Here is a 21,258-nt window from a genome sequence, read left to right as displayed (position 1 = left end):
AAGTTAAATGTGAAAGTTAATGCAGTTCGTGCATAATTAAGAAAAGACTGAACAAGTATGTGTTGTGCTGCCAGAAGAAAGAGACTTCTTTCTAAAAAGATGATGGCAACATGCCTTAGTTTTGCAAAGTTGCATCTGAACACCCACAAGACTTTGGGAACGTCCTTTGGACAGACAAGACAAGCACAACTTAGCACAAACATCTCATATGAGTTTAACAAGCATGCCGGTGGTGGTTTGATGACTTGGGCTTTTTTCCAGAGCTACAGGACCTGGGCACCTTGCAGTCACCGAATTGGCTGTGAAGTTCTCTGAATACCTAAGTAGTCTGTAGAGTCACATGTGAGGCCATCTGTATGACAGCTGAAGCTTCACTTGATGTCATGCAACAGGAGAAAAGAATAAAGGTGTTGCAATGATCTAGTCAAAGTCCAGACCTCAACCTAATTGAAATACTGGGGTGAGCCCACTAAAGAGCTATGTATACATTAGGTGTACTTAGTGTTTCCATGGGACTGCGTCGAGTCCTTGAAAACCTTTTCACATCTGCACTGGCTACTTGCTATAAAACCAATTAAAAACATATAAAAAGTTGATAAAAAAAATCCAAACAGATCTTTCACTAGTTTTATTTGAATCCATTTTTAATATAAAAGCATACTCAGACCAAAAAATAATTAGATTATTTTGTAAAGAGCAACACACACAAATACCACACACCATCAGGGGAAGCAGACTCAAACACTAGGCTTAAGAAGTCTTTGTGGAGAAGAGATTTCATCAGCGAGAGAACACAAAACCCTCAAACAGCCAGTGTTTTCACCATCACACAAAGACCGTATTGCAGTATGACCAGGAGCAGTGAAATGCATATTTTACGATAGATATTTGCCTCTTTTTTTTTTTTTTATAAGATAGTATGAGCTCTTTTTAACTTTAAAAAGCCACTTTGCACAGAGCCCATATGAGCAAGTTCAGTGTTTAATCTTTGAGTATTTGTCCTTTAAACATTCATTCTCCATGACCTGCTTTGCATTTTTTGTTTTACATTCAAATTGCAAAGTTCTGCAAAATATGTGTGAATGAATACACTTCATAGTTTTATATTATTACACTTTGCCCCCCCTCTTCTGGAGATAACCTCAAATAAACATCTACAGCATTCAGGAAAGAACCTACAGCAGAGTCAGACTGATGTCCCCAACTAAAGTGAAAAGCTAAGTGTTGAAAGGGCAGCAGAGCATCTCTGTAGACAGTTTCCTGTCTCTCAGGGAGTTTCATAAACTATCGTAGCATCAGATCATTAAGTGTTCTGCTGCAAACATTTTAGAACACGTTTAACAGCAGGCAGAACTACAAATGTGCTAAAAATTAAAGTTGTCACATCCTTGCTAAATGTCAAAACTTATTGGTATTTTAAAATTAATCAGAATCTCATGTAACGTTTACAGTAATGCAATTTAATGCATTCCCAGTACATCTGGCTATGCTAGAAGAGATGTATGTTTCTAAACGTCCATGAGCATACTTTTCTAAATCAAATACAGCATGTGCATATCTGAACTTGCACCGTGACATTTCCTGTCATGTAGGTCAAACGTTTGTCCTTCACATACAGAAGAATGTTAGAGTGCCACCTTTTGGACAATGTCTGTATTACTGCTGAATGCCACTTGGAGAGTAGGTGGGGAAGAAAATAATACAAGAAAACCAGAAGACATAATCACAAGGCTTATGTCATCTTTTTGTTGTTTTGTTTTTTTTAAAGCCATCATCCTGCTGGTTTCCATTCAGGATAGAGAACAGGCACATGCTCAGCTGTTGTTGGTTCAGGAGCAATCTGGAAATCACTGTAGTGACCTCATCTCCTGGTGTGAAGAACTCATCTTTCATTGTTTTGTATAAATCATTCTTCCAGTCCAGTAAGAAGGCAGACTTCCAACAAGTAAAATTCTTTAAAAAAAAAAAAAAAATGCATCATCGCTCTATTGCTTTAATCACTCACATCTTTCCATGAGAGGGAAAACATTAAGTTTACAGCAAAAACAAGCCTTTATCAGTCTTTTTTGGTACATCACTGAGGCAGCCCTTCCTTTTCCCCCCACGCCCCCCTCTCTCCTAGTTTTGGTGACGCCGTGTACCTGTCGACACACAGCACAAGAAAGTTAACTAAAACGGCTTACTGCTCGCTCCTGTCTGGGATTCGGCTCCATTACACATGAAGAAAATAACAAATCACATAACGAGAAAACAAAAATAAAAATAAACAACCAGCAACGATAAGTCTGTCATCACTCCCGATGTCGAGAAGCGATGCAGTTAATTTCAGTACCAATTTCAGTATATCAGCGGATTTTTGGGGCCCAGAACAGAACCCAGTTTACCGTGTGCAGAATTATTAAAGATTTGGAAAGCCAATGTTTTTTCAGCCTCTATTCAAACTATGCGAGGAAAGCCCCGGCCAACAGATTTGAGGTCCGACTACAAAGACGCACACTGTCAAACACACAAACACACATGCACATATTCTTTCACTGTGCAAAAATAGATATTTGAACACAGCTAACTATATATATAGATAGATAAATCTACTGCTTAAGGTGGACGTTTTCTTTTTGTTCAAATCTGTGTTTCCCATACACATCAATCAAGTACTTGTCTAATAGAGATTTATACATCGTTTTTCCATTTCTATACATTTTCTATAAAACAGACATGGCTTTAAATTAACTGATGATGAACAGGCAATAAAATTCCTTCTTACTCCCCCCTGTGCACTTTTACAAAAATAATCCATAAAAAGAAATTAAAAAAAAAAAAAAAACAACCTAAATGATTAGTTGTGAGCTCGCTAATCTGTGACTGCGCTGGAGAAACGGGAACCAGAGGATACAGCATGCACCCTCCTGGGATGTCTCAAGTACAAATGACAGAAAGATCAAATTAGTTCATTATTGAGGACACGTGTGAATGATGGGTGCTCGCTGCAAGGAGGCTCAATGAGCCACCAACAAGGGAAGTTTACATTCAGAAGCCCAACTTGAAAAATGGCAAATTTAGTAACTGGTCTTTTCTGGTCTTAGTGCACAGTAGAAAGTACCCCTGAGTTCAAGGACAGGGTAGGATCCACCACGAGTGGGTGGCTACTTGCCCGAGGATCTTCGAGGCTCTTTAGGCAATGACGGGGGCAGAATATGGTCCTGGGCCAACAGTGCTGTGGAAAGTTTGAGCTGAGAAGAAGAATGGCTTGTGTGTGGGGGGAGATTATGGTAGAGTGGATAAGGCTCTGGTATAAAATGTCATGGTCATTCTTGGTCTCCCGCCCCCGGCTGAAACCCTCGTTTCATATTCATCAATTCTAACACAGCTAACACGCTCTAGGGCTTCGTCACCAGGTTCTTGGGATTTTCAGATTGCACGGTACAGTGGTTTTAGATTGTTTGTACTTTCTCCTCCCCTCTATCCCTACTTTGTAGGAAATTCCTGCTCAGTATTCCTTTCTCCTACAGTTCATCAGTCTGTGTCTGGACTACCCTGACCCCTCCCCTTCCTCTTTTTTATTTATTTATATTTTTTTCATTTATTTATGTTGATTTAGACTGCTCGGCTTTCGGGTCCACAGGCTTTGTGACTCATCCATCACAGCCCGTCTTTCTCTCCCATAGCAGAAAATAGCTGTGTTGGCCACTACTCAATATTAATCGATGGGAATTTTGTCTTCCAATTCCAGTGAGCGGTCCTCAGCAGGCTCCTCGCTCTTTCCCAGCTCCTGCAGCTGCTGCCGCCTCTGCACCTCTGCCTTCAGGTTCTCCAGATCCTTTGGGCTGGGAAAAAAAAAAAGAAGAAAAATCAACACACAACTCCCTAAGATAGAAGAAATCCTGAGCCTATAGTTATCCCCATTCATGTCACAGACATGCTCCCAGAGAACAATAGTGCTTTTCCATCTTTCAGTGCTTTAGCTACACGCTAACCACACCTTCATCTCAAGGATTCAAGGAGCTTTATTGTCTGCATCACGTGTTTACATGAGGTGGAACAAAATTAAATTATAAGTCCTTATTTACTAGGAAGGATGTGGTCCAATATCAGAACAGGCACACAGATTTCTGTCTGCAGGATTTATGGTTGTATAGGCACACATACATCCACACAGCCTGTGTAGCTTAACACTTTCTTATCCAAAGTCAAAGCATTTGTGGAAAAATTAGAGAACTACTGCTCAAGACTACTTTAAAAATAATACTAGAAAGTGTGACACCCTGGAAGCAAAATACAAAGAAATCAGGGGCAGCTCAAGACTTTTGCACAGTACTCTAATGGCCATTTTCTGGGATGGATTAATTCAAATATAGGAAGTGAGTATATTGACCCGAAAGAGTGAAATTTCTATAAAATCTTAACTAAAGCAAAGATTGCATTTCCAATCTTAACACTCTCGGAGAACCAGGGTTACGCTAATAACCAAATAATTTCCCCATTTATTCAGTTCCACAGTTTAATGCCTGAGGAAGCCACCAACTTCCTGCGTGTTGTGAGATTACCAACCCATATACAAGCAACAAAGAGCAGTAATGCTCCTTTACGTGTCTACCTGAGAGGTATAAAGATGATGCCATTGATGATGTTGAGCTGGTCCAGGATGGTGGCCATGCTGGGTGCAGTGAACTAGAAAATCAGAGGGGGGAAAAGGGGGAACAAAAAAAAAAGCCATCAGCACTGCACATTTGGACATAATCAGCTGGAAGCACAAAAAACCAAAATGACTTGGAACATTTACCTTAAGGGGCATAATGCTGGCATTAGAGCCATTTTTGTAGATCTCATTCATGGTTCTCTGCAGAGCTACAGCCTGCTGCGTGAGATACTTCAGATACTCAGAACTCTCCTTGGTCTTCTCATGGGCTTCCCCCATCTGACACGAGGAAAAAACGTTAGAAAAAAACTGCTTCATCACAACTGGTAAAGTTAAAGTGTATGAACTGCTGTGGAGCATACCTGGTTCTTATAAATAGTGTAACCCTCCTTCTCGTGCTGTAGTGCAGAGCGGAACTCAGCCTTGCTCTCATAAACTCTTGCAACCAAATGATGACTGGAACAACAATAAGGCAGTTATAATACAAACCATCATGCCATTACTACTTTTATTCTAATGCATATGAATGAATAAATCAATCTACCCACCTGAGGGCTACTTTGAGGGACCGAGGTCCGTGGTACTTTGTGTTGATGGTCAAAGCATTCTCCAGGAATCTCAGAGATAAATCGTACTCCATGACTCCATGCAGCACCAGCCCGATGTTACTCTGAGGAAGTCAGGAACAAAGTTCAATAATTTTGCTTTTTCCCCACCTTATGAGAAATAACATTAAAGCCAGCAGGCGAAGTCCGCACTCACATCGAGCAGAGCCATCTCAGGGTGGTCCTCCCCACAAATCAACAACATGAGGTAACGAGCGCGGTACAGAAGCTTCAGAGCAGTCGAAAGCTGGTTGTTGGCAAAGCAGTACAGGGCCAAGTGCATCTGACAAATGAAAGGAACAAACAAGTTTAGAAGGATATTAAACATGATCAACATAACAAACATGAGTTCCTCCTCCATCTGGTAGCTTACATATTCTTGAATTGTGTTGGGATGCTCGATGCCAAGGACTCTTTCACTCATCAGAACAGCCTTTTGCTGATTGCTGAGAGCCTGCAGGTAAATAAATATTAAAAAAAACAAAAAACAAAAACAAAAGAGCCATTCAGCACCACAAAAAAAAAATCAGCATGGAGCTTATAAAAAAGGAAGCGTTGCACATCTGTACCTACCTCAGGGTGATCTCCCAGGATGTAATTAAGGCGCGCCAGCAGGCGCAGGCAGGAGCAGATCTCTACGTGCATGGCTCCGTACACGTTGTTGAAGAGATTAAGAGCCTCGTTGATCAGCTCACATCCTTCCTTCAAGAAACCTGAGGGCGGTATAGTGATTAATTTAGATATATTAGTACAAAAAGAAGAAGGGTTAATGCTCTGAAAAAACTTCTTTTTTTTTTTTTAAAACGGCATGCAAACGTCACCTTGCTGCACTTTGGCCTGCCCACTCTGGAAGAAGTGGAAGGCATCTGTGGCTTTGGGGTTTACATGTTTCACCACAGGGAAAATGTTCAGGATGTCCTCTTCTGTAAAGGCAGGCTTATGGCGGCTGTCGAAGTTATACTCCTTTATCAGGATCTAAAAGTCAAATAAAACACAAGTCTAAGAAAGGATGTGATGACCATTCAGTAAAGTGAGGGTGCAGTCACGTCAATGAGTTACCTGTATGCCAGTTTTGACTGAAATTTCTCTGAGCAGAGTGATTTTCTGGAGGCCGAATTTCTCCACAACTTGGTCGACACTTTCACTGTGTAATGAATAAATAGGTTTTATTTAGAAATACATGCAAAATCTCTACATTTGCTTGAGTTTAACAGGTGGGGTCCTTACCACTGTAGGGTAAAGTGATAATAGCTCTGGGCCTCAGAGGCAATGTTCTTCCACAGTTCACTCGGTGTCAGGCTGGCCCACGCCGTGTTGTCGCCACCGCCGGGGACCCTGTTGCGACGTTTGCGGTTTTTGCGGCGTGACACCAGTTCATCGGGAGGCAGGTGGGCAACGGCGTCTGGGAAGGAGCTCAGGAAGCAGTTTAGGAAATGGCTCACAGCAGCAGAGAGGGCAGACAGCTCTACACCCTGCAGGAAAAAGCACGGATGAAAATAAACAACAGTTCGTTAATGTCTTTAAAAGAGAGCAGAAAATGTTGCACCATTAAATTTAACTAACCTGGAGGTACGTCTTGAATATATGTTTTGCGCATCTGGTGATCAGCTCAGTTATTCCTATTCTCTAAAAAACACAAGAAGAATTTTTTTTTTTTTTAAATTTAAACAGTGTGTGCTGATGCTATTGGTCAGATTTGAGGAATCAGACTCACATAGATGTGCTCCAGCTGGGCTTTGGCAGGAGTCTTCTCCATAAACTCCAGGACTGTGCCCAAATAGCGAACATTGATGCCTCTCTGGTGCAAAGCCTCCGTTAGTGAGGCTCCATCCATGGGCAGAGCACTGTGGTCCAAACAGTCCTTCACCTGGTTATGAAAACACACAAACATGGCTTTAAACTCAGACACAGACAACCCTACATGATAATTTGATGTGCAAGCCTTTACTGAACAGACTTCTTATCATTGTAACAATGAAATTAGGCGCACAACTCCAATATAAAAACAGTTAAGTGCAGAAAACTACTAATAAAATACCAAAAATATGCTTTGAATTTCCACAAAAACAGAAGTAGCATTTCTGAACGCATGCTTTGAATTATCATCAGTCAAAGGGTAACAGTTCATACAATGACCAGGACTGAGAGCAGTCCTGATGATGTTTTGCAGTCTTTGGGGTAGTGCGAGGTGGTGACATCTTCTATGGCAGCTAAATATAGGAGGTCCTACTAATCTGATCCCTGCTGTCGTGAAATTTATTTTTTTTTCCTAAGTAGTTTACAATTAAAACTTAATTTGACCCTCTCTATAAGAGTCTCCCAGCTGCAAAGGTTTTATACACCGGAAAAGCAAAAACAGAGTCGGTGAATAGTTTAAGCAGAACACAATTATGCTTTAATCATTTCATGTTAGACACTACCTGGGCCTTCATTTCCTTAGCCACACACAAGCCTTCATCGGGGAGTTTAACATGATCGTGATGTCCTTATAATAAAAGGCAAAAACTATTTGAATCCACACTCTTCACACACCAAGACAACTCAGCTGGATGTTTGGGAGCAGAAGCGTCACTGACCAGTGTTGGGACCTGACAGGAAACCAGGAAGGCAGCTGCGTCTTTGAGTAGCTGCTTCTGCTTCTGGATGTCGTCTGCGCTCTCTTCAGGGAACCGTACTCCTGGTTCAACACCACAAACACAATCATTGCTTTTTGTTGTATTCACTTTGTAGTAATCAGGAATCAAATGTGGTAGTGTCTCCACAACTCTAGTTTTCCACTTCCAAAACTTAAAAGCTTCACACAATGTTCATGGAACAGATCATTTCTGACTTCCCAGCTATTTGTTTCTAATAACCCATATAATAGGAATCATGTTACCTGGGGAGAAGATATCAGGGTTGAAGCGGATATCGAAAGCTGTGTCGCTGATGGAGCCCACTGCCTTACAGGCATTCAGGACCACTTCACGGCTTTTGGGGTCTGTGTGTGTTTGGGACCAAAGACAAAAGAAAAAAAAATACAGAAATGTTAAAGGTGATTACGTCAGACAGGTCATGTCAAAATGTGTAAAGATCAGTTCTGATCTGAACTGTTCTTTCACCTCAAACTATCTGTTCACACATCAATACACAACAACAGCAGTCCAGTTTATTTCACCCTGGCCTCAGCAGAGCACCCACCACCATTCGATCAGGACCACAAACCCTCGCTCTATGATTGGCTCACACAGATTACACAAATCACCCACCACAAGGTTATTTCTGCATTTCAAAACACCTTTGGATTAATCAACACAGCACCCGATTATGGAGTTATTGGGTCAAATCCTGCTGCAAAGGGATCACAGGCTGGGAATGGGTTGTTTCGAGGGAGGGGCACTATTCCCTGCTGCAGGCTGAGGACTGAACGGGGACAGCTACTCAGGTGGAAAGAAAACACTATGATCCAGTAATTTTAGAGTTCTATTGATCCATTTCTTTTTTCTATGCCGTTATCCACCAGAGTAGCTCTCTCTGTATTGTCCTGGCCCCAATTTTTTGGGGGTGGGCGCGGCGGTGTTTCTAAACGTACCAATGCTAGATCCATCTTCGGAAACTAAGGTCTCCGCCAGCTCTTTGGCCTGAGCTAATCCTGGAATACTTTCCTCAAGCTCCTTACCCTCCAATGGGCCCTTGCATTCCCCGTTCTGGGTGGCTGTGGGGTCTACAGGCCCGTTTGTTGTGGGCTTCGAGGAGTTCTCTTCACTGTCAGTTCCTGTTTGTGAGGCAGCAGTGGAAGCATTGTCTGTCTGGCTAGTGCCATCTGTGGAAATGTCTGTTGCTTTAGAGGAATCTGTGGCATTGGTCTGTGCTGTGTCTGTCTGGGTCGTGTCGGCTTTGCTCTCTGCGAGTGTTTCTGAGGTTTCTGTGATGGCGGGTGTGTCAGTCTTGATAGAGTCCCTGTTGGCTTTATGCTGCATCAGCTGTAACGCTGCCATCTTCATGAACAGGAGATATCTGAAGAGGAAGACAAGAAAAAGTAGCAAAGTCACTTCTATATAATCAGCACAGCTTTCTAGAAAACAGCTCATTATTGCTGCACAACAACAACACAAACCTGTGCTCAACAAATGCTTCGATGAGCTCTTGGCGTAGACAGGCCAGGCGATGGCGGTGCTGGCGGGGGAAGCCTAGACGCTGGCACTCTGGAGACAGCTCCACTCCATCCACAGGCAGGAAGTTGAGGTCAGGGGGGAAGGTGCGAAGGAGGTCGAGAATATAGTGTCTGCCGTCATTCCCGATGATACCTTTGCATTCGACGGAGGAGCACAGCTCCACCGTGTCATTCTTCTCATTCAGCACGCTGTGCCGCTGGATCTAAAATTGAACGTACAAAACATACACAGTATCTGTATGTAGACACAAGTCAGCTTTATTATTATTGTCACACAGTCACGCTTCTTACCTTTAGTGGCCTACTGGTTTTTTCCAGCAGTTCCAGGTATTTGCCGTGAGACACAACAGTCTTCCCAAAGTCAATGGAGCCGTAGATGACGCTCTGCTCCTGCTCACGCTCCAGGATACCTGGGATGATGGACTGGGCGGTGACACGGTAGCCTCTGTAGTCCACCACTACAGTTCCCAGAGTGTAAAGACCTTCCACATCCACCCCGCTGTAAGCTCGTACTCCGTTCAAGTCATTGGTGGGTGCAGCGTGGGCGGCCGCATCGCCCCCCAGCTCACGATAGTGGTCCCGCACATCGAAGCCCAGACTGAAAAAGATGTTGTTCCAGATGAACATCTGCATCCGAGTTTCTTCACCAGGGTTGATGGCCATTACGTTGCCATCAATGACAGCCATGGCACCTCGAGTGGCAGCTGCCGCAAAGTCACTGTGGACCTGCAGAAAGGAAAATGTTTCACGTTAAATTAGCATCAGCATAAGCAACAATGTGGCTAATTAAAGAGCTGCAGAAAGTAAGACTTAAAACCTTGAATATAGCCCTCTCCCTTAGCAGCCGCTCAGGCAGGTTCTTCCGGGGCAGCTCTCTGGTAGTCTGCAGCTCTTCGTTCCAATCTCTGGTCTAGATGCACAACAAGAAAATTAATATTGGAAAAAACTTTAAATCATTCTTCTTGATGATCTGCTGCTGGATTCAGCGCCTTGACCTGTCCAGGGATGTGCTCCTCATAACCCAGGCGGGAGGTGTATGCGTCCTCAGCTCGAACACAGTCCATTGCATGGTCTACTTGCGGAGCAGTCCAGCTGTATACTTGGAAAGGCGTGGCTATCCTCTCAAATGGGTGTCTCTGGACTCTGCAGCAGTAAAAGAGAAACCATAATTTCCATGGTTCATAATTTAGCTGCAAATATCATTTTTCACTTGCTGTGAGAGGGTCCTAAAACTAGATATAAACTTGATATATTTTCACCTTTTCTTTTGCAGGGCAGTGAAGTTTTTCTTGAAGGCAGGGCTGATCTGGCTCAGCAGCTCAACTAGAGAGTGGCTCAAGAAGCTGGGATTAGCTGGTTTGGGGTTGAAGGTGTAGGTAGTGGACCTGAAAAGCACACAAGCACATTATCATCATGGTTCACACTAATACAGCTGACTGAGGAGTTCATCATCTGTAGCCTGCTAAATGGAGGAAAAGCATCTATTTAAAAATCCGAAAAAGGAACAACAAACTTGCTGTTAAATATGCCCACCACACTACAAAGCACTAATACATGAAAGCAAGCTTATGACTGAGCAAACAACTGGAAGGGGAAAAAAAAAGAGAAAACATAAAAAACCAAAACAAAATAATCTTCATCCTAACAATGCAACATGTTTCCCAGCTGTCCACCTAAACAAACTGCATCAACATTTCCTGTTCTATTTTAAGGAAAAACACTACAGGAGAAATTGTGCCAACTATAATGAGCTGACTCACAGCATCGCTTCTTACATCACCTAATTGCAGACTAACTGCTGCCAAATGTCTTCACCTAATGGCATCTTGAATTATGAATACACGCTGCAGAAACGGTGCTGCCAAATGCTTAAACTGCACTTTAACGGCAGAGAGTCAGCTGCAGTAAGAACACAGAGCTTGTAAGGAGACACGAGGCCCAAACATCAACTGACTGGTTGAGGTAGAAGCCGCGTGTTGAGGCAGTGACGCTGACATGGCGCTCCTCCACAGTCACAATGTACAGGTACATGAGGTCGCCGTGCATCTTCCTGTTTCCAGGTGGAGGGTTCCACCCGCTCATGGTCAAGACCTTCAGGCACTGCATGGGCTGTGGAGCACGTAAAATAAGAAGATGAATCTCAAGTTTAAAAGCCAAACTTACTTCCCTCGTTTAAATCCCTAAATGCCTTCCTCACCTTCCAGTCCTTATTCTGTGGCTGGAGGGGCACAAGGGGGCGCTCTTTACTGCCAGGCAGGATGTGCTCTGGAGGGGTGCAGTCTATCTGCTCCATCTCGCTGCCCTTTTTCTTCCGCTTTCCAGTTTCTATAAGCAAAGGAGGAAGCAAGAAAGGAAAATTGGTGGATTTCTATTGAATAAAACAGCATGCATGCACACACACGGGACTAATGTGAACACATAAACCTTATTTAGTCACTCTTAAAACCATCTGTTGATCGCTTAACACAAGGGTGGAAAACATAAGGCTCGGGGTTCAGAATCTGCTCGGCAAAGACTCAAGCCCAATGGACGGCTACCGGAACTTTTTCTGTCACGCTGACAGGTTTCTTTCATTTACTGCAGCAGCATTTCTTCATTATGCAGAAAACCCTAACCTTCTCCTCACATTAAGATATCTTTGAGATTAAATGTGTAGTTAAACTTCTTTAGACTGAGAGAAAGGGAACTTTCACTCGTCCAACCCACTTAAGATCGAGTTTGACATGTCTGAACAAACACGTTCACTGAGAAGGGAGTCTTAGATTTTTCTGCCTTTCATTTCTAAGCTGCATGCTGTTCGATTACTGCAAAGGCTGCAGCAGTGCATGGTGAAAATATTAGAGCTGGGAAACATTTTACTCCCTTCTTAAAAATCCCCTGAAACAATTTAATCCTCAGCTCTTACGTATGAATAATATACAAGCAGTTTAAAAGGCGATTTCACTGAGAAGCAGGGGGGAAACCTCCTAATGCCAATAACAGTCATTCATTTATCTCCCGACTGCAAAGTAGGTTTTAAAATCCATCACTGAGAGAAGAAAACTGCGTGTCTGTCTCTCAGTGCAAATACTTCGTAACCGAGTGTCTCTTTCATTAAGCCTCCCAGAAAAATAAACCCAACTTGTCTGAATGACAGAAAACCAGCAAGGCGATAGGATTGAAAAGAGTTTTAGGTGATATTCATGGTAAACGTGTTTGCCTTGTGTGATTTTAACCCATGCACCAACTTGCTGGTCTGCACTCAACTTCATTTTGTCTCCATATTTTATTCCCCTGCTCTTGTTCCATCTCAGAAACGGGCATTTCAGCTCGCGTGCTCTTTGTTACGCTCACACACTTCAAAACAGTGTAATACAAGGTTTATCAATGATTTAACAGAGTTTGTCTCAAATGTGCTCAAAGTCCAACTAAACTACACAAGGTCCAGCTCTGTAAGCAGGAATCACACTCTTTAAAGAAACTGGAGTTGATCCTTGGTGTCATACCTCCAAGATCTCCATCAGTGAAGATGCTCAGGAAAGAGAGAGAGTTGCAGTCTACTCCGTTGTAAGCGTCAGAAGGGTCCAGACTCTTCAGCAGGTCTCTGATGTGACGCACATGGATTCGAGCTTCACGCACCGTGTAGGGCTCTGAGGGAAACAAAACAAACAGTGTGGTTTAAAACCCAACTAAGCAACATGTATACTGAACTATTATGAGTGCTGGAGGCTACTCAAAAATTTGCATTACTCACAACTTTTTGGTTTTTAAGCAACAAATCAATTTGTCCCCCAAATTAATTGGTTAACACAAGAGCATTTTCGCTCATATCAGCACAAGTGTCTTTTCCGATAACTTAAGGAACACCAGCCCAAAAAACACCCCAAGGAAGAATTTAACTTGTGAAACATTGTTCACTCTCTGCAAAGGTCACACAAGTAGCCTCCTGCCAGCCAGTTCTGTACATTATCATCAAGTCGACTATTTTTGCGCTGCTTCAGCATAGGTAACAGACACACTCTGAAACATATTCCTCAGATTCAGATGCAGCGTCACTAATGGGGAATACTTCAGTTTGGCTTTTGAGGCTGAGTTTAAACACTAATAGGAGCATGTTCATCTCTACTTTTGTTAACTGCAAAACTCAAACATTGGCCTGAGCGTCACTCTGGGTCATTTAACGCTAGCTGTATGTTAACGTCTTGTATTTAGCCGGACCCCTGACAAGTGTGACAATATGTATGTATGGATGGATGGATGTGATGATTAGAATTGAATGCGATTACCGATTTTAGAAACACCTTTTCCATTACATAAGTCGAACCCTTAGCAGACCCACGTGTATAATGCCGCAACATGACAACCAACATATTTGTATATAAAAACGGTTTATCAGGATCAGGCTGCAGCTGCCAATACTGTCTGAGTTCCACCTGGTTCTCCTGGAGGTTTCTTCCTGTTAGTTTTTCCTTCCCACCGTCACCAAAGTGCTTAGTCATCATGATTCTCTCTTAAACAGATAGCTATGAATGTAGTGCCCTTCTAAGTAAATGGACAACAGCTCTCAGGAAGTCCGTCCAAACTTTGCACGACAAGCCTTGGTGCTTCAGAACCTTACCTTCCACCACTTTGAGCACCGATCCCTCCTGCAGACCTTCGATAGACTTGAGCTCGGCAAAGTTGTCCAGCACATTTCCATCCAGCTGCAGAGAGAAGCAGGTGCGGTGGCAGGTGTCCTCACGGTCCATCAAAACCTGGTGGATTTCCTGCACCATTTCCTGGGGGGAGACCTGATGTTGGGGAAGAAATTAAAGAAATGAAGTGACACAGAAATGAGGAGGAGCAGCAACATTTAATTCACGTTACAAACTACATCATCACAGACATGACTTGATTAATGAGCCATGTCATTTAAAAGTCCTGCAGTTTTCTTAAAGAACTGCAGCTTATCCTCACCTGCAGGTCAAATGGCTCTGTCCCCGGAGCCTGGATCTTTACAGTGAAGCCTGTGTCCTGGATCACTATCACTTCCTGTTCATTAGACTCCTCCCCTCCGTCTGCCTCGCCATTCCCATCCTGCTTTGAGTCCGTCTCCTCCGTATGCTCATGAGCCCTGTCACCATTTACCATGGCTGTATCTGCACTGTGCCCTTTAATGAAAAAAAAAGTGCATAGATCAAGCTTTATGTCAAGTCACAAGACATATCTACTAATAAAATATTCCACTACTTTATGCTTTATTTAAAATAACACAACCAACTCCCTTTGTCAGAAACGACAATTTATTAACATGTTGTCCTCCTCTCACCCTCAACCTGCGTCTGCCCCTCCCTGAGGCTGATTCTGCTGGAGGTTTCTTCCTGTTTCTTTCTTTCCCACTGTCACCAAGTGCTTGCTCACAGGGCTTTGCCTGATTGTTGGGGTTGTGTCTGTATTATGCCCCTTAAAATATAAATGTCCTCAAAGCAACTGCTGTTGTTATAGAAAAAAAATTGAATTGAACTCAATTGTTAGTTGGATAAAGCATTTACAAAAAAAGAACAAAAAAAAGTTGATCGCTTTCTGAATTTTCCACTTTAATACAAGTGTGATCTTAATTAGAAAATATTGTAATATAAATGTTGTAACCCAAAAAGTGACATTTGGCGTACTGGTGACAAAATGCAGCTGTAAGCACACCGAGTATTAGCACATTCTTCCTTTGAATTTCTTATGAGTAATTGAAAACTGTGTTTTTCCTGTTTGGCAACTTATAAAGACCAGTTCCAATCTTTTCAGTAGTCATGAGGAGACTGGACAGAAGCACTGTCTCGGTTTCAGAACTGTTAGAGTCTTGTTTCCACTAATGAAAGGGGGAAAAATATTTTCCTTCATAAGTCAACATTTCAAGTGAAGAAGTTTGACTTAATAACTCAAACTTCTGAAAAAAAAAAATCACTAAAACAGAATATAGCATTTCTGGTTATTAATTCAAAATTCAAACTCTCGATTCTGCCATTCAATGTTTTGTTCCAGTGACAATCTCAATCATGCACTTTGTCCAGCAGAGCTAACATGCTAAAATGCCACCACAGACTACACTACAGGCTAATTCTGCTAACACTGAAAGGACAAAAGAACAATTGTTATGCACTCTCCAAGTGAGCTCACCTTGCCAAACAGCATGACACAGGAATTTATATGTAGTTACAGACATATGGTACTACAGCTGTCTGGTGATGCTAAACTGTGTAAACTGGATAAGTATATTCAAATGAAACAAAGACGTGTATTTGCCCCTTCTTCCACATCAATAATGATAATAATAAAGCTACTTCTGGGTCCTACCTTGTCACAAGGGTTCAACACTGTGGCCCTTCGCATCCGAATTCCAGCTAGAATCAAAACAGTGACCCTTCACTTGTCAAGTGAATGCGTTAACCACCACACTATGTAGTTATTGTGTCAACTGCACCACATGCAGGAGCGTTCCTGTCAAAGTCCCGAGGCCACTGTGTTTATGCTATAATTTATTTGTTTACAGCATAATTTAGACAATGCACCTCTTTGGCTGCCATCAGTGACTCAGCCATCATGTCAACACCAACTCCCTTTTCTTCCACATAAGCAGCCAGGTCACAAATAAGGAAGGCAATCCTCCAGGCCCAGATGATCTTACCGATATCCTTATAAAATATTTATTTATGGTTGAGCAGAGCCAACAAAGCTCAGCTATACCATGACAATGCTGTGGTTTTGCTTCCCTGAAGTCGACAAAGACTAGAGGATTAGCGTGAGGGATCTTCTCAACACTCAGATCTCTCTTTTTAATGAAACGTCAACAGTACTGAAAAGAGCACGCTGACAATCATAAGTGACTTGAGTCACTAATGATTTATCTGAAATTCGACAATAAGTAACCAGCTTCGTCTAGAAAAGAAAACGCTTGGTTTCCAGCAGTGACCTGCTGAAACCTACACTGTTGCAACACTGCAGGGAACTCAGCCAGGAGGCCTCGAGGGAGGATTTCACCATTCACGAGAGGGAATTATGGGTCACTTACATGGATATCTGCTTATACCAGCACTGTGACAAATAATCCAGCAGTTGCTTTACCTTTTATAGAAATCAGAGCCACCAAAATTATTCTCTGTTCAATAGGCCAGCTGAGAAAAGTCTGACAGCTCCTCTCATTATACAGAAGACGGATGGATATTATTTTCTTGAGTAACAGTTAAGGTGAGAGGAAAATGACATGAATAAAAATGAGCTACATTAATTCAAAGGAACAGGGGCCCACTGCAAGGACATCAGGCAAATGTTTTCTCTCACTGACCTACAACTGCTGCCAGCCAGCGCGTCCTTGCCGCCTGTCAAGGGTAATGCGGTGTCAGGGTTACTCGGAGAGAAGGGGCCAGAGGGAGGGGAGGGGCTGGACCTGGACCGCGACCCCGGGTGGGGAATGAACGCAGTGAGACGGTGGAGGAGAGGGGGAAGAAGCGCATGGGAGAGGAACGACAGGCCACGCTCTGAACAACAAACACAACTGCTTCAGGGCGTGTGAGCATGTGGGCCAACAATGTCGGAAAGAATGAGGGATCTGTGCAGAAACATTTCATCTCCGAGTCGAGCTCTATTTTGGCTCACACAAGTGACATGATGATGACTAACTTCTGAAATATTATAGACTAGACAGGAAGGAAATAAAACGCATATGATCCAATCAGTTAGTGCAGCGTTAACAGGGAAGTATTAGGCCAATACTGCATTTCTTAAGTGCAGCTTCTTAAAATTTGATTTGCGGCCTCATTTTAAATTTAATTTAATTAAATATCTTCAGGTAATGAATGGTTAGTGATACAAAACAAGTCACTTGAAGAGGTTATCTCTGGCTCCTCAAGCATAGAGACTGTGATAAGAGGCACTTTACAGATTTTCTAATGTTTCATTAACCAAAAGAAGATCTACAGACATTAACGGTTGTCTCTGATCATTTCGTTTGGATTAATTCATAAGAAACAAAGAGGGGAGTTGGCGTGCAATTGGCTAGATTAAGTCTGTAGATATCAGATTCATCATCGCAGAAACCCAACAGTACAAAACGCTATAAGTGATAAGACTAATGATGAGGTTTTCCAGTGGACTAAGCATTGCAAAACAGACCTATTCTCTACAGTAGAGGGATTAAAGTTCATCAGAAAGTAGGTAATGAGGCAAAAGGAGGCGGGAGAAGCAACGTTAAAACAGTGAAGAGGAAATGTTGCATGCTGCTTTACTTTAGTGTAGAAATAGAGATGCACTAGCTGGTTATAAGTGTATATATTCCCAAATGCAGGAGAAGGACCTAATGAAGTGGGTTAATTTTCCACTCAGTGTGTGCATCAGAAAGTCTGCCAGAAATCCTTGAGAATGACTACTTAATTTAATACAAGTATGATAAAATGTCTCATTTACTGGCTGAAATCAGACACTTCTAATTCTTTTAGTATTACTTCATCAGCTAAACTGTAAATTCGTGTTCTATTTATGGAGAAATATATGACAAAATATGAGTTTTACAGTGTAATGATGTGTTACTTTATAATAAACCTCTAAACATATCTGTTTACCTAAAATAAATGCTTTGATTTCTCTTTTGGGATTAAGTATCAACCCATCTAATTAGACAGTGCTAACTTGACTTGATCAGTAATTGAAAGGCACGTTTCAGTGGAACAATCAAACCGCTCTAATCAGAGTCAAATAATTAAAAGCAGAGATTAAAAACCATGTATAGGAGCGGCCATTAAGCACTGCAGCAAATGCTCAGACTGGTACAATGCCCAAGTCCTCCACAAGGTCACGGTAAGGAATGAAGTAAGGATTTAGATTTTTTTTTTTAAAGAAAAAAATTATTAGATACATTCAAATACTAACAAACAACTGAAGATCAAACTGAAAATGTTTCAAACTTAAAGCTCAGTGCTGAACTGCACTCTCTTGTTTACTCCATTAGCCTACTTCTCCTGATAAACAATAAAGCCAGCCAAGCGGCCATCTAGCCACTCTGCAGCCCTTCACACCGTCACCATGGCAACATTAACCAGCCAGGCAACACCGAAAACACCACCTAGCACACAAGGCCCCTCTGTAATCGAGTTTGCTGGACCACAAGGTGGCATCCTTCTGGTGGACGGGGACACAAAGACTGAAATCTAAAAGTCTGCCAGCAGATTATCCGTTGTTGTAATTTATTCCCCGAGCATTGAATGATGCTAGAGACTTTTTTTGTGGTGCAGGCTTGGGAGGGGGCAGCTTGAGTCACAAACAGGATCCATAATGAGTCCAAACCATAACATGATCACTGAAATCAAAATCCTTCCTGCAAACAATGACATATTTCTGCCATATCTCCAATAAATGTATGGGGTTTTTTTTTTTAAACGAAATTATACATATACATATCCCTAGAGACCTAAAAATAAAAAAATCCATTCAACTCTGAGCCACAAACTACAAAGACAACGAGACAAATAGCAGAGGTGTGGAAGATGCCAAGAGAGATGAGCAATCGAGGCAGGGTGTCAGTGATTGCTGGGATTAACAAGGGCACTCTTCCACCCACAGGAGCAATAAGCTCCTTAAAACCACAGTGACCCTCACCTCAACCTGTCTGCTCAGCCACGTGCTGTTAGTATGTCTAGTTACAACTACTCACTGAGACGCATCAACCTCGTCACCATCGCCCAGTGATTACATTTGTTATTGATTCTTGATTAGTCCATGAGTGGTTTGGGATGTAAAAAGTAATTTTAAATTAAAAATGCTTCAAGTGCTGACATGTGAAGTCACACTGCTTGGTTAATGCTGGATTTCTGGGGCTGAAGCAGATATAGCTTTCCAAGGACATCTACAAACATATGAACCTGCTACAGTTATACTGGAAAGAAGAAAATCACAAGCTTAAAATACAGCTTGACTACAAGTCCATGTGCCATCAGCTGTGATGCTACTCTGCAACATGTGCTGCCAACAGTACGGATATGTGCTGACACAACTTCCCCAAGAAGGGAGAAAGCTTGGAGCTGTACTGCTATGTTCATGAAGCCCATGTGACACCCAGGCTCCAACAAACACTAAAGGACTGGAAATAGGAAAGCTTTAATTACACGAGAGGATGCCTGGCAGCTCAATCTTTAACATCCACTCCTCTTCCTCCGCACATGTCAAAATCATCTCCGCTTCTTGCCTCTCTAACGTCAAGCTGCAAAACCACAACTCATTTCTAATCCCATCCCTCCCAATGACTCAAAACTATGGTTTAATACACTGTTTACGTCTGAAATGCAGTTCCATGTGGGATTTTATAATGAGTGACACACACACACAAAACCACAGCTCTTCATCATCAAACCGACAAAGGTTCACTCCGGACAGCTGGAGGAATCAGATACTGTGCAATGAGACATTTCAAGGTCCGGGCAGGCTGCAATGAACTTCAGAGCTGTGGGAGTCAAACTTCACCAGGTGACAGCCCTTGTATTAAGTCTAACCCCGCCTGCACCCACAGCACTCCGCCGCTGCTCCCAAACAACCTTCACCTGACAGCTTTTACTCACCAGCTCGCGTATTATTAGAGTAACCTTCCCCCTCACCGTGCGCACACCACCATCATGACTTATCGGCTATAACCAGCTTCCGCTTCCCGGTCGGGGAGGAACGCTCGATCTAATCAGGACTGGGGGGGTGAAGATGGGGCCGGTTAGAGGACTAACACCGACCACCTCGCGATTCAGCCACCTCACGCGTATTTTTTATAGCTCGGTAACGACGAACATGTCTGCCACACAAGCTGTGTGATACACATACCACCCACAGTAAAAACGAAGGCATGTGCGCGACCCCCCCGTGTTCATGTAAGCAGTGTGAAGCGCCACTGAAGGTGACCTTCAGTTACCGAACATGTGCGTCAGCGCGAGTTTGTGCTACGGCAGCTACTGCTGCTTTATGTGGTCTGAACAAACAGGCTCTACACAGGCGCCCCGTGCTTTACCCGAAAAAACATAGCTCCCCGTGATCACGTTTGGTTTTAAGGCACGAGACAGCTTTGACAGCGACAGGAGCGCCTGTGTGCTAGTTAGCTAGCTAGCTAGCTTTTCTAGCTAACCGGGGCGCTAACTAGCTTCACGCTGAATGGGACACGCTAAAGATAATGCTAGCATTACCGGCCAATGTGTTTAGGTTAGCCTGAGCAGCTTGCAGTGTCAGGTTGAAGTCCGAGCCAGCTGTGAATATAGCAGCGGTCCCAGTCGAGTGAAAAAAAAACCCATTAACACCGGACAGTTGGTTAGCAGGTGGGTGCAAGGTGGAACCTTCAAACTTCCAGAGATGGAGGGGTAAAGCAGCAGCACTACGCTCGGTCTGAGGACCTTTAAGTCACACAGCGCAGCATGGAGGTGAAAGTCACCACATTTGGTGCATGCTGCACAGCTTCAGTAAAGCAGACATTCAGTCATGCTGTATGTATGTTGATTCTGCATGCACGATGAGAGCAGTGGTGTCTGCAGCGGACTTACCACAACCGCAGGACTCTTTTAGAGGTGCCTTTCCTGCTCCTTTACCATCCTGGGCTCCATCCGCGGGATCTGCCGGATTGCAGTTAGGCACCGACGCTGGGATGTCATCTGTCTTGCTCACCATGGTCGGCAGTCAGTGTGTCTCTGTGACAGAAATCCCCCAGCAGCTTTGCTCGAATATTTGTGTGTCTCTGTAAATGAAACGCAAATAAACAAAGACAAACTACAGCTTCTTCTCTGGCTGTCACGAGCTAGCTGGCTACATACGAGGGGTACAAGCTTACAAAAACAAGTCTACAGAGGAAGGACAGTGCTGTACATAGTGCCGATCACACGTGGTTTTCTCCTCCC

The 21,258-nt window shown here is 43.0% G+C and overlaps 1 protein-coding gene across 3 annotated transcripts; it reads right to left on the bottom strand.

Moving 5' to 3' along the window:
• Nucleotides 1-623: 623 nt before the first annotated feature.
• On the bottom strand, nt 624-21,258 carry cluha (CLUH binding protein of NUMT mRNA a). 3 transcript variants are annotated; one of them, XM_006795490.3, is made up of 27 exons: nt 20,908-21,258; nt 14,330-14,523; nt 13,992-14,163; nt 12,880-13,023; nt 11,592-11,719; nt 11,349-11,503; nt 10,654-10,779; nt 10,390-10,537; nt 10,212-10,304; nt 9,686-10,120; nt 9,338-9,597; nt 8,813-9,237; nt 8,120-8,221; nt 7,818-7,918; nt 6,956-7,108; nt 6,805-6,867; nt 6,469-6,713; nt 6,301-6,385; nt 6,063-6,216; nt 5,815-5,954; nt 5,615-5,695; nt 5,399-5,524; nt 5,185-5,306; nt 4,999-5,092; nt 4,781-4,915; nt 4,595-4,668; nt 624-3,824 (listed from the first exon to the last, which is right to left on the bottom strand). In XM_006795490.3, the coding sequence occupies exons 1-27, from the start codon at nt 21,029-21,031 to the stop codon at nt 3,698-3,700; spliced, it is 4,206 nt and encodes a 1,401-aa protein (XP_006795553.2). In that variant the 5' UTR covers nt 21,032-21,258; the 3' UTR covers nt 624-3,697. The 3 variants fall into 3 exon arrangements, with proteins under 3 accessions (XP_006795553.2, XP_006795554.2, XP_035765629.2); XM_006795491.3 differs by having other exon boundaries at nt 8,900-9,237; XM_035909736.2 differs by lacking the exon at nt 20,908-21,258 and adding an exon at nt 19,951-20,258.

This window comes from Neolamprologus brichardi, chromosome 14, assembly GCF_056152115.1.
Source record: "Neolamprologus brichardi isolate AB-2024 chromosome 14, ASM5615211v1, whole genome shotgun sequence".
NCBI lineage: Eukaryota > Metazoa > Chordata > Actinopteri > Cichliformes > Cichlidae > Neolamprologus > Neolamprologus brichardi.
Note: the sequence above shows the minus strand (reverse complement) of the source record. Positions and strands in the feature narration are given on the sequence as shown.